Source organism: Moschus berezovskii, chromosome 8 (assembly GCF_049115385.1).
Source record: "Moschus berezovskii isolate FMDL1 chromosome 8, NW_MosBer_1.0, whole genome shotgun sequence".
In the NCBI taxonomy this organism is placed as follows: domain Eukaryota; kingdom Metazoa; phylum Chordata; class Mammalia; order Artiodactyla; family Moschidae; genus Moschus; species Moschus berezovskii.
This window is the reverse complement of record NC_142467.1, coordinates 90,774,326-90,787,165: the sequence shown is the minus strand read 5'-3', so window position 1 is coordinate 90,787,165 and position 12,840 is coordinate 90,774,326. Positions and strand designations below refer to the sequence as shown.

The 12,840-nt window shown below is 53.3% G+C and overlaps 1 protein-coding gene across 2 annotated transcripts in view; it reads left to right on the top strand.

Moving 5' to 3' along the window:
• Positions 1-12,840, top strand: part of ACSL6 (acyl-CoA synthetase long chain family member 6) — a 64,542-nt gene that overhangs the window by 19,598 nt on the left and 32,104 nt on the right. For both annotated transcript variants that reach the window (XM_088838828.1, XM_055430110.2), the window contains exons 3-9: positions 1,549-1,663; positions 2,306-2,370; positions 2,648-2,749; positions 3,263-3,362; positions 3,971-4,149; positions 5,093-5,125; positions 6,506-6,557. In XM_088838828.1, the coding sequence (XP_088694954.1) occupies positions 1,549-1,663; positions 2,306-2,370; positions 2,648-2,749; positions 3,263-3,362; positions 3,971-4,149; positions 5,093-5,125; positions 6,506-6,557 (646 nt within the window). The remainder of the gene's footprint in view (positions 1-1,548; positions 1,664-2,305; positions 2,371-2,647; positions 2,750-3,262; positions 3,363-3,970; positions 4,150-5,092; positions 5,126-6,505; positions 6,558-12,840) is intronic.

The window sequence follows — 12,840 nt, the reverse complement described above, 5'->3', positions numbered from 1 at the left end:
TGCAGGGACCATGTGTGGGGAGGCACCTGGGGCTTCTGGGCTTAGAGGTGACAGTGATCTGGATGTGGTCAGGTCGAGGGCCAGAGAGTGAGTCCCTCGTGGGTCTGGCGGGGAGGACAGGGCATGGGCACAGCTAAGGCCTCTCTTCCTGGGAGGGTGGTGCCCTCCGTTGCCTCATCGTCCAGTAGTGCAGGAATCCGGAGCGACCGTAGTGAAGGAGGAGAGGAGAGAGGGGTAGGAGGTGAGATGAGAGAGGGATCCAGGTCACATTTACTCTGCGTGCCACCTGGTAGGGAACGATTCAGATCATGTCTCTTACTCTGGCTTAAAATCCTTCCCAGCTCCCCACTGCCCTCCACCTAAAGCTCAAGCTCCTCGCCTTGATCTGCTGCCTCTCTGGACCCCTCCATTTACCACTTGGAGCGGCATGAGTTGCCTCCAGCCCCCAGGTGCCCTCCTGCCCCAAGTGTTTGCACTTGTTGCCTCTGGTGAGACTGCCAGTCCTTGTTCCTCATTCTGCCCAGTAAACCCCTTTGTATCCTTTAAAACCCAGCTCAGCAGCCACGCTCTGACACACCTGCCCACGCGAGCCCCTTCTGTCCCTTGCGCACAGTCTCTTGCTTCATCGTTTCTGTCCCCCCTGAGTTCTCACCGGGTCTGATTGTATCAGTCCCCAGATTCCCACACAGGTCCTTGATGGGCCTGGTGCTCAGGAGGCACTGGCCAAACAGAACTGTCCACTGCAGAACAGCTGAGTGCTGCCTGTGGTTTAGAGTCCGGCTGTTTGCTTTGTAGTTCTCACACTGTTCCTCAGACTTGATGTTCCAAGAGGTAGCGGACTGTGGGCCAGCCCAGCACAGCCCAAATAGTGCTCAGAGAAGAGTTGGAGTGGTGATTCTGGAGAGCTCTGGGCTTGGGAGCCTGAGGAGAGGGGTGGCATGAGGGAAGGGGAAGAGGCAGAAGAAGCCCAGCTCCTTTCCCAGCCCCCAGCACACGTGGCCTTTGCTACCTTCCCACTCGATGCACCGAAGGTCCGGGCTGTTCCCTTCACAGCCTTCTAGGCCTCTTTTCCCGGGCAAGTACCTTCAGCGCATTCTCAAACATGAGTGATGGATGGCAGCCATGATTCTTAACCTACATGCATGGCAAGCAGCACCTTGGCGGGTTGATCCAGATGCCTGACTCCAGCCAGCACTCTACTGTATGAGTGAACCGTGGGTGTGTATGCTCAGTCACTGAAGATCATGGGCAGTTAGTGTATGCTGACCTGGTGTGTGGGTGCTGTGTGTGCGTGTGTAGGAGACCACTATACTGGACCCATGGGCATGAGCCGCCTGTTTGAGTGTGGATGTGTTCAAGCCACGTGTCCATGAACGTGTGTAGAGGTTGTGTGTGTCCAGCCCAGGTGTGTGTAGGCTGTGTGTGTGAGTGTGCCAGAGCGTGTCCCAGTTCCAGCCGTGTAGCCCAGGTGTGCATCCGCACTGTGCCCGGCCCGGTGCCCTCTCCTGACACTGCCGCCTGCCTCTCTGTTCTGTGCTTGGCTCGTAGGACAGTGGTGGGGCCCGGCGATCCGTAATAGGGGACAGCCCGCAGCTGTTCACCCACTACTATGATGACGCCAGGACCATGTACGAGGTGTTCCGCCGTGGGCTTAGGATCTCAGGTGAGGGGGGGCCATAGGGGTGTGGAAGGATCGTGGCAGGGGTTGAGCAGGTGCAAGGGTGGGAGTGAGTAAGCATGGTTCCAGGGGTACGGTGGGTGAGTCATTCCCAGGGTCAGAGGAGAGAAGCCGTTCTTAGCCCTCCTGCCACCCAGTCACACAAGTAACTGCTAATGCGGCCAACGGCTGACCTCAGCTTTTGTCCGGCCCTAGAACCGCTGACCTTAAGCTGTCTCTTAGTGCATACTCCCTATCTCCCATTGGCAGCCCCTGGTGAGCCTTGAACTACCAGGCTACTGGCTGGCATGGTCTGAACCCGACTTCCAGGATGTCTGGGTGAAGGCAAAGCGCCACCTCTGCCCAGTGGCCCCCGGGTCTCCGTGTCCTGGGGCTGTACCACATAGCTCGTGGTGGGAACTAACTGGCACTGTGTCATTTCCCATCCCTGGGCCTCCCTGATCTCCTTGGGGAGATGCCATCTTGTGTGCTTTAGGCCTTCTTGTACTTCAGCAGGTTTAGACAGGCAGGCGGGGAGCAATTCGCTTGGCCCATGGACTGCCTCCCAGGGCGGGAGGTTCATCCAGGTGTCTACTGAGCAGGTGCAGGTGGCACTGCCTGGCACAAGGTCTGCTTATCTCTCTGCAGGGAATGGACCCTGTCTTGGCTTCAGGAATCCCAAGCAGCCTTATCAGTGGCTGTCCTACCAGGAGGTGAGCAACAGAAGACAGCCCCCACCCTGTCTACCCACACAGACCTGGCACTTGGAACGAGGTGGGAGGGTGGGTTGGGGGCACCCTGGAGGGTCTCAGTTACTTTTTCCTTGTCTGGCCTGTCTGTCAGACTCCTGGCAGCAACCTTTCAAGACTTCCAGCACACCTGAGTGGGGAGTTGGGGAGCTCCCTCAGACCGTGGAAATCCCACCTGCGCCTCTCTCTTCCCTGCTGAAGAACCCTTTCTTTCCCATCACTGCTCTGTGTCTGTGTGCAGGTGGCCGACAGGGCTGAATTTCTAGGGTCTGGACTTCTCCAGCATAATTGTAAACCATGTACAGATCAGTTTATCGGCGTCTTTGCACAAAATCGACCAGAGGTAAGCATCAGCCTTAACTGGTTTTAGAGGCATTAGTGGAATACAGGATTGGGTACCATAGAACAGCCCTGCTCCCACTGCCTGAAGGGTCTGGGACAAGAGGAAAAATGGAGATCCTTCATCCATGCCATCTCTCACTCCCCTTGGCTTTGCCCCTAATCAGGGGTGGACATTTCAGCCAAGCTCCATCCGCACCCCACCCAGCTGCACAATCAGTGACTCCCTGAGCCATGGGAGAGGAAGGACCTGGGGAAGAAGCCCATACAAACCCTGGAGGTGGGCTTGGGGTAATTTGGAGTCCCGGGATTGGAGCACGCGTGGACTGGAAGGCTGTGGGTGAGCGGGCACAGCCTTCGTTGGCTGTGTGGGCCCCTTGCCTTGTGCACAGGGCCAGAGCAGAGCACTCTCGTCGCGGGGCCCCAAACAAGGACCCTGGTGGCCTGGGCCTCGGGGCCGTGCAGCCCTGCTATCTGCTCTGTGTGCCCCCATCCCCCACCCCAATTCTCTCCACAGTGGATCATCGCAGAGCTCGCCTGTTACACATACTCTATGGTGGTGGTCCCTCTGTACGACACCCTGGGCCCTGGGGCAGTCCGCTACATCATCAACACAGGTGAGCCCAGCTGCCCCCTCCTGCCCCGGTGGCCAGTCCCACTTCCCCTTCCCAGCCTTCAGCTTATGCTGATTGTCTGACACTAGGAAACACTTTGCTGCCTTTCTCAGAGAACCCTGGGGGCTTCCATTTTGGCCCTTGAATTGGCTTCCTGAGTCCCCAGTTGGACTTTACCTGAAGGCTCCTTTCACACGGTAGGGCTGCCAAGAAGGAGCTTCCGCACCAGCCCCCCACGTAGGCTGTTAACCCTCTGAGTTCACTTCAGCTTAAGGCAGGTGTTGGGGGTGTGATCAGTATCTTAGACCAGGGATGGTAGCTGGTAGCTGAACCTGGAGAAAAAGGAATGTTTGGAATCTACCCCAGCGAATCTCTGGAGGGTAAATTTCAAGCATTCCTTCTGAGAAATTTCCTGGTCTTCTGCCCTCGGCTTCATCCTGGCTTTGGGCAGTTTTCCTCTGGGCACATGTCCCGTGTGACCTGTCATACGTGTTCATTTACACACGAGCTTGTTTTGTGGCAAACACAGCCCGCGGTTCTACTACCTGGCACGTGCTGCCCGCAGTCACAGCCTGTGCCCACACAGACTGACTCTCCCTGACACCCTACAGCTGACATCAGCACCGTGATCGTGGATAAACCTCAGAAAGCTGTGGTTCTCCTGGAGCATGTGGAGAGGAAGGAGACGCCAGGGCTCAAGCTGATCATCCTCATGGAGCCATTCGAGGAGGCCCTGAAAGACAGAGGGCAGGAGTGCGGGGTGGTCATTAAATCCATGCAGGATGTGGAGGTGAGGGTCTGCTTCTGGGCTGTTTCCTGGGCCACAGCTAGTTGGCCCCTGAGCCAGAGCTGCTGGTTGTCTGCCCATCTGATGACCCTAGGATGGATGTCATAAGGCCTGAGGCCATCAGGATATTTCATGTGCCAGGGTTCAAACAGGGGAGGCTTCACAGGGACTGGTGGTGGGTAGTAGAGTTGGTCCTCACAGGCATCCTCTTTGATATGGGCTCAGCTGGTTGGCACAGGCACCAGTAGGTGATGGTCGTGCCAGCTTGCCCCAGAGCTACTCCCACAGCCTCTGGAGTCTCCTCATTTCCTGCTAACAGCTAGCCTGTCTGAGCCAGAGGACTGTAGTAAACTGAAGTCCTGAAGAGGTTCTTGTAGATGTCTCCCAGGCCACCAGCAGCCAACAGAGCTGGTTTCCTTTGCATGGCCTCCCCAGAGACATTGGGCTGGTGGCAGCCCATGGCCTGCCGGAGTTACCCAGGGCATCCTCCAGGGCCTCGGGCCTTACTCAGTAGCAGCTGACCGCCACTGTGTCCTAGACCCACGGGCCTTCCAGTTTTCCGCCTGTTTGCCTGTGTGCCCTTTAATGCCTGTGCCCTGCCATGGTTTTAGGGGCCACACCTAAACTGGCAGCCCCAATCTGCCCCGCCAGCCCTGAGCACTTGGCAGGAGGCCCGGGCCACCTAGCCACTCCCTCCTGATGTACCGTTGACCCCGCAGGCCATCTCCCCATCGTGCATGCATACAGGGCTTGGCCTCTCCCTGGGCTGCAGACCCCTATCTGTGATGTGCGGTGGCCAGGGCCTGGGTGTGTATCTTTGTATTCCCTGGATTGAGAATCTTGGACTCTGGGCTTGGTGCAGGATCGAGGCATACTGTGTTTATTTATTTATCTTTTTTTTGATTAGAACTTCTGAGCATTTAAAACCAATGTTTTCCTCTTTCAGGACTGTGGCCAGCAGAATCACTGCGATCCTGTGGTAAGCTCATTTTCCAGCAGGTCTTGATTGAGCAAAATGGTGCCCGGGGCACATCCTTACAGACCTTCCTTACCATGCACAAGGCTTGGCAGAGAGGCCAGAGTAGCACCCCTGTGTTAATAAGCAACTGAGGAGATGTCCCCATGGGTGCTGAGGACTTCTGTGAGTGAGGGTCCAGAGAGGGACCTGGAACAGGAGTCAGATGTTTGGGAGGGAGGAAAAAGGGCAGCCAATCCCTTGGGTCTCCAGTAACTTTTTCTTTGGGAGACCTGATGTTTTCCCTTTCAATGTAGTGAACTCTCCAGAGGATGGGATGGACAGGAGCAGCAACAGAACCGGAAGTGGATGCCTTGTGGCATCTGCTGTCTTTGTTCATCTTTGCTCTCTGAACTTTTCTGTGTGTCATCCCCAAGTGATCCTGCCTGAGCTGGAATCACCAGTGAGGGTCACTACCCTCTGGGAGGGGCCATGTGGGGACTTGCAGCTTTCTAACCAGGCCTCTTACCTCCAGCCCCCTCTGCAGCTCAGCTCTTCCCACTCATTCACCACCCTGTGAGCCTTCTCATGCACAGGCAGCAGCCTGTCACATCCCTCTTCCCAGGGCCCTTACCTTCCCAGTAGCCCCTGATGTGTTCCTACCTCCACACACTGTGCCACCCTCCCTAGCCTTAGAGAACTCCTTTCTGAGCCGGCAGCATGCCCTGTCTCTTGCACCTCTGTCTGTGCTCAGGCTGGTTTCCTCTCCCAGAATGCCCACTCTCACTTCATCTGGAGAGATGTGGCTTGTCCTTCAGTCTCAACTCATGTCACCTCTTCTGGGAAACCATCTTCCACATGCAAGTGATCATTGTGGGCTCCTCCTGGAGACCCCAGGACTACATGCACAGGGCAAGGGCCAGATGCAGAGCAATCTTAGTGACAGAGTGGGCAGCTCAGTTCTGGGCTCCATGTTCTGTTCCCAAGCCTAAACCCAGACATTTGGGGGAAAAATGGGAAGAAAGGAGGAAACGGGTCATATTGCCTAGAAAGGTGAGATCTTTGACGAAGGCCTGTGTGTGGCCACTGCAGTGCAATCCCATTAGAATTCAACTCAGACACAAGTGGGGGAGGTGGCAGGAGCAAGTGTGAGGTGGGTGAGACAGATCTGTGTCCATGCCTGCTTAGGTTTCCTTGGCTTTTCCTCCTCTTTCCTGGGGACTTGCCTGCTCACCATTCCGATGAGAGCAGGGCCATGCACGTGTGCCAGCACATGCCTGCACCTCACACCGTGTGCACACACACGAGGTGGGGCAGGGTGTGCGCAGAGGGGCTGGCCGGGGAAGGGGGCCAGGCGGCCACACCGGCCAGGGCTCTAACACCCTCCTCTTCTCGCCTCTGTAGCCCCCAAAACCCAGTGACCTCTCCATCGTGTGTTTCACGAGCGGCACGACAGGTAAGTGAGGCTTCTAGCTCACCAGCCAGGGCCCCTTGCTCCTTCCTGGCACCCTGGACAGGGCGACCGAGGGCTCTCTGGCACCCTCTGTGGGGTGGGCTGAGCCTTGTCCTGTGCCTGCCTGCAGACGCTGGCTCCTCCCTGCTGCTCCCAGCGGCCAACACGAGGCAGCACGGGGCGGCTGGACAGTGTGGGCTAGGGAGGACTAGGGTGGGGGCTCCAAACTTCCCAGAGTGGGGACCAGAGGCAGTCTAGGCAGTGGGGTCACGCACGACTCTGAGGCAGGGCTCTCACCCCTCTGCTTCCTGCCCCTGCTTGGCCTTTGTGTCAGGGACTGGGGAAGGAGTGTGGATTTTGGTGTTGGAGAGTCTGATTTTGAGCCCCATCTCCACCACTTGCTGGAGGGGCATAGGATGGTCACTTAACCTCTCTGCCACCACTGTCCCCGGTTTCTCACCTGGGTGGTCAAAGGTGACAAATAGGAGGTGTGAAAGATGTATGAGAAGGCAGTGCAGATGATCTGTGGCTGGTGTGTTGTGGGCAAAGGTGTCAGGAAGAGGAAATGACACACTCCATGCCTGGTGCTCGCAGAGGAGTATGTGCATCAGTGTTGGCGGGAGCAGCCAAGGAAGTCTTCCTGGAGGAGGCAGGGCGCACTTCTTAGAGGAGGCAGGACACAGTTGAGGACCAGTTCCACAGGCATGGCATGTTGCAGTCTGCAGTGGCCTGTCCACCCTATCACTGTGCCCCTGAGACTTCAGCACAGCCTGCGAGGCAGGCGGGGTGGGGACTGCCTGAGGGTTGCCAACAGCCAGTGGATACAGAAGGCTTGTGCTCTCTTCTCCCCGCAGCCCTGCCCGGTGCCTTTCTCACTGCTGCCTCTCTGCCTCATCTGATAACTCGGGGATGGGTGGGAAGTTTCTAGCTTCTTCCCCGGACCTAGGGCTGGCCTATTTTGTTGATATTTCTTGATGGGCAGTTGAACTAGGGCTCCCCACGCCTTCTCCAGATGCAACCTCTAAGGCATTTGGCAGATCCTTGACCAGTCCCACAGGCAGGACTATCCTTGTGGGTGGAGCGTCCTTAGTATGACTTTATTGAATCAAAATGGGTTTTGCCATTAACTCATGTGGGTTTGGGGTTTCCCCAATGGCTCAGTGGTAAAGTATCCGCCTGCAATGCAGGAGACCCGGGTTCGATACCTGGGTCTGGAAGATCCTCTGGAGGAGGGCACGGCAACCCACTCCAGTATTCTTGCCTGGAGAATCCCCTGGACAGAGGAGCCTGGCAGGCTACAGTCCACAGGGTTGCAAAGAGTCAGATGTGACTGAAACGATATAGCATGCACGCACGCAAGTGGGTGTGAGAATTTCCACCTTACTGCTAAACTCTGTCAGAGGAAAAATAACAGCCTCTGCTCCCCAGGAACTGATATCCAGAGCCAACCCAGAATTTAAAAATATGCCCCTCAGCTTTATGTTGCTTTTTATTAAAGAGTTTCACAGTGTGAAATTTTGATAACCTGTCCCTCTGCCCTGGGTTTGGGAGCAGGTCACTACTCTGGCCTTTAACTTTGGATCGTTGCTGTTCATGAGTGTCCTCAAGCTTCGAAGCACAGAATCACTTAGTCACAACTGTGTGACTAAGTCACTTAGTCACAAAAATGAGTCACTTAGTCACAACTGCTGTCCCCTTGTATCTGGAAAAGAGCTTCATGGTGCAGAAACGTGCTGTTGCCTAGCTGTGGAGGACAGGCCTGGTGTCCAGGGCTTTTTCAGACCATGGAATTGCAACTGGAAGCTGAGCCATCCTGCCTGAGCTCTACATGGAGGAAACTGAGTACATGGAGCCTAGAAAACAGGCCGTGATTTGGTGCCCAAAGCTCCCACTCCAGAGTTGTGGCGGGTGCCAGAGTGGAGCTGTGGCGGGGAGCAGGCCCCTTACCTGGTGTAACCCCACCTGGCCACACACTCGGATTTCTGTGGCATCAGCCTGAGCCTGTGCTGTGTCTCTGATGGCTGTCCTCTTGTCCAGCACATCACAGCTGAGGAGACAGTCTCCCTTCCATGATGAGCATCCTGGCCTTGGCTTCGTCAAGAGCCACGTTGTTCTTTCAGTGACGAAAGATGGAAAATACTGTCTGAACCTGACATTTGAAATCATGATTCTGGTGGAATCATTCTGGGAAGATTTTTCTCTTGGTGTGTGATGGAAACATCTATGGAGATTCCCAGAATAAGCCAGTGCTTTGGAGCCACTAGTCAGGCCAAGAAGGCCCTGGAGGAGGTGAAAGCTTGAGGTTTGTCTGCAGTCCGGGATGGCTAATGGGTGGGTGTGTGGTTGGTTGTTCATTTCAGAATAAGTATTAGCTGGATGAAATCGAACTGCCTTTCCCAAATGAAAGATACCCTTTTATACTCTGTGGGTATAACGTTATACTCTGTGGGTATAACGTAGCCTAATCTGGGGACTTGAGCCCCATGAATGATAGTGGATGTATCCTTATCGGTTCATGTATGCTATCTTCCCAGAGAAGAAAATACAGTGGTCTTTTAAAAACATGTCCTTGTTAGTCTGTGGGTTTTTAGCAGTCCTTTTCTGATATATGTGGATTCATTCATTCAGCTCAGTTACCACTTTGCATCAGACCTGGTGTTAGAGGCCAAGGACACAGGGATGGAGAAGACGTGGCCCTGGCCTCATGAGCTCATGGCTCACGTCCTGAGGCAGTTCTCTGCCTTGAGGGCCTGCGTCCCAGGCTGCGTGGAGTGCTAGGCCACCCAGAGGTCAGCACAGCAGGGTGGAAGGGACTCCAGGTCTAAGAAGAGTCTTGAAGGACTGGTGGCTGGAGAAGAGCGGGATGGAGAGGGGACAGCACATGCAGAGAGGACCAGCAGCAAGAAGGAAAATGTTTCTGCGAGGGAGAGTCGACCGAGGAAGAGAGGGGTCTGGCTGCAGGGGCGGGGAACAGGAGCGGAGTGATGGGGGGTCAGAGTTCCAAATCAGAGCTGTGCAGAAGCAGCCCAAGAGGCCAGAGGAGGATGGAAGCTGTCAGCATTGTCGGGTGGCTAAGCTGTGCCCACAGGACGCTGGTGCTCGTGTGCTGGGGGCGGCGCCGGGCGCAGAAGCTGACGGTGACGGCCTGAGGAGTCGGTGGGAGAGGAGGATGTCAGTTCAGCAAGTGCGGACAGTTCTTGCAAGAGTTGTGGCTGTGTCACCAGAGGCATGTTCCATAATGTTCCTAGCAACGCAAACTTGAGAAGTTGAAATCTGGAAACAACTTAAACGCCTGTCAGCAATAGAATGGTATATCTACACATAGGAAGTCATAACTCAAGTGAAAGGAAAAAAATAAGACACAAGATAGTGTATGATTTCTTTTATATTACAAAGCACAGTAAAGGATTCTCTGGTTTCAGAAGTCAAGGATTGTGGTTGCCTTCTGGGATTCTGCTGCTGTGGAAAGCTGGTGATGTTCTGTTTCTTTGTACCCAGATAACCAGTACCTGGGTGATTTTTTTCACTTTGAAAAATATCTACTGAACTATGTATGTATTTGGGCACTTTACTGTATATATGTTATACTGGAATAGAGAGTTTATCATTTTAAAAAAGGATCAGCTGTGAAGAGATGACAGAGAACAGAGTGGCAGCTGGTGAAAGCCATGGGGTCGAGGGAAGGTGGAGTTTTTGTTGTTTTCCCGGATACCTGAAAGTGTTTTGAACAGTTGGGAGAGTGCCACCAGAGACAGAGAAAGGGAGGTGAAGCTCAGTGGAGCAAAGCCCCCAAAGCTCTGCTTTGGATCGAGGGGGGAGAGCAGACTTCTAAGTACTACAGAGAGATACCTACCTGGGGGGACGAAAGGAGGAAGAAAGGCTTCTGGGAGGCCAGGAGGATGGGAGACCTCCTCCGTGGGGGAGTCAGGGTCCTGCTTGAGGGTGAGATGTGTCGTGAATGGACCAGAGTCCAAGGGAGCGCCATGTGAGTTTCTGTGAGGAACACACCTCTCTCGGGCTGGAGACCGTGAGCCTCTGGGGTCACATTGTGGGAGGAGTGGAAAAGGTGGGCAGCTGGATTGACTTGGTGGGGTTACCTGAGTGGGGTCCTCCAGGGGACACCTGGGGACTGAAGGATTTGGCGGGAGAGTGGCTGGAGAGAGGGACCCTGGAGTCCAGCTTGGGAGGGAGGGGAGACCAGGGAGCATTATGTGTCTGGAGTCATAGGAAAGGGTCTCAGCAGGCCAGGTTAGTTCTTAATGGTGGCAGTGCGGCTGGGAGGCTGAGGAGGAGGTGGAGGCCCCGGAACTGGAGTATCCCCTCTATTCCAGCTGAGGGTGCCCAGGGAAGCCTGTCATTTAGCCTAGTGTATTAAGTGCCCATCGGCCCTACAGCTGTGCCTGCTCAGGGGTGGGCTCTCTGGACAAAGGCTCACCTTGACTTATGCTTTTTGCACCATCCCATTCACGATTTGTGTGACCACAGGCCTAAGATTGCATCATGGCACTTGTGCTGTGCAGATTTAGGGGAGTTTCTTAAGCTCTGTTAAGCCTCAGTTTCCTTGGGTAGGAAATGAATACATCTGATTCCTATCGCATAGACTTGTTCCAAGAAATAACTGAGCTAATTTATGAAATGCCTAGCACAGTGCCCACATTGGTGTTCAGTAACTGCCTGCTGTTACAGTTATTATTTGTATTCCTGCTAGTCCTCGAGTCTTAAAAAATTGGTGTTTTAAAAAAGCGGTGAATATGGGGTTGATGAAAGTAAGACTCAGTTCTTAAAAAGATTTGGGAACCTTTAGCAGGGAGATGAACACTCTTATCTGTGTTATACAACTTCTAAAGCACTTCTGTCACTGGTAACCCACCTTTGTGTGAAAGCAGAAAAAAAGAGCCAGAGGAGCCCCCAGCCAGAGGACCCAACACTGCTCCCAGTCCCTTTCCCATCCATTCCTAGAGGAGAGACCTTGAGCTCAGCTTCAACCCACAGCTGCTCCATCTCAGGACCAACATCCATCCAGGGCAGATCTTCACCCAGTGAAATGCCCTTCTGCTCACCAGCCATGGGTGGCCCACCCAGGAGCACTGGCTAAAGCCAAAATGCTGTTCGCAGAATCTGAAACTCAGAGTTTTCTTCCTTCAGCAGCTGGAGAGAGAATGAAGTGTGAGGGTGGCGAGTTATAAGTACAAGGTGGGAAATGGGCCACAGGTCTCATTCTGCCAAGATGTGAGAGCCTTGGTAAGCCCCCCTTGTCACTGATGTTATACCAGGAAAGGAGAGAACCAGAGGACCTGATTTTGCAGCTTTGATTGCACATAAGTCTAGCTGGGAATGCTTAGCCTGTTCCTCCATGTGAGCAAGTTGGAAAAGTTTCCATATCACGTTTAAAACAAATGCTACCAGGGGTGTGTCCTTGTCCTGAATCAGAGAAGCAAGCAGAGCCTTTTCAAAGGCTCACCTCTCACCTCCAGCTCAGACTTGGGAGTCTCCTCCCAGGATTTGTTGTCAGTGTTTACCTCTGCTTTATCCTCTGGGGTCACATCTAGAGAGGACTTGAGGGAATAATTTGAGCATTTCTTGGAATATTTAAAAATTCTGAAACTCACTAGAAGTTTGTAAAATTTCACTTATGTCTACAAGAAAACATTTGTTTCTTATAGCTGTAAGCTTTTATTATCATGTTGAAAAGGAAAGGGGGCATGTCCAACTAAGCAGAATTGAATAACTGCTACCATTCTGTGTGTTCTGGCCTGCACTGAATGGAGGCTTTAGACGTTTTTCATCAGTGAAGACAAATTTCTCTTGAAATTCTCAAATTCTCCACTGAGGTTATGTTAGATGTGAGCAAGTTACCCAGTCCAGCAGGTTTTGTGACAATTCTGATTTCATACTTGGTATTTTGGGGCTCTTCCTTGGAAAAAATCCAAAATTTGGGAATCCACAGGTGAAAGTTTCTAGATGATACTCTCAGAATATTTTGTGGGTCCAGGGACTCTTCTAGGATTTGAATATAGGAGACAATTCAGGGAAATTTCTTAATAAGGGCCTGGGTTTGAGGACAGATGCTGGGATGAAAGAAAGAGAAGCAGTAAAACAAAGTGCATGGATCTTATTTTCAAAAGGAGGGTATTTTAACAGCTACCTATTAGAAAATAATTTTTTTTCAATCCTGTAACTTTCTATGTCCCCAAAATCACCTCTGTGATTTACAATATGGATGTCGGTGCCTAGTCACATGTTAAAACACACCACATCTTAGTCAGACAGAGGTGATGCTGTTATT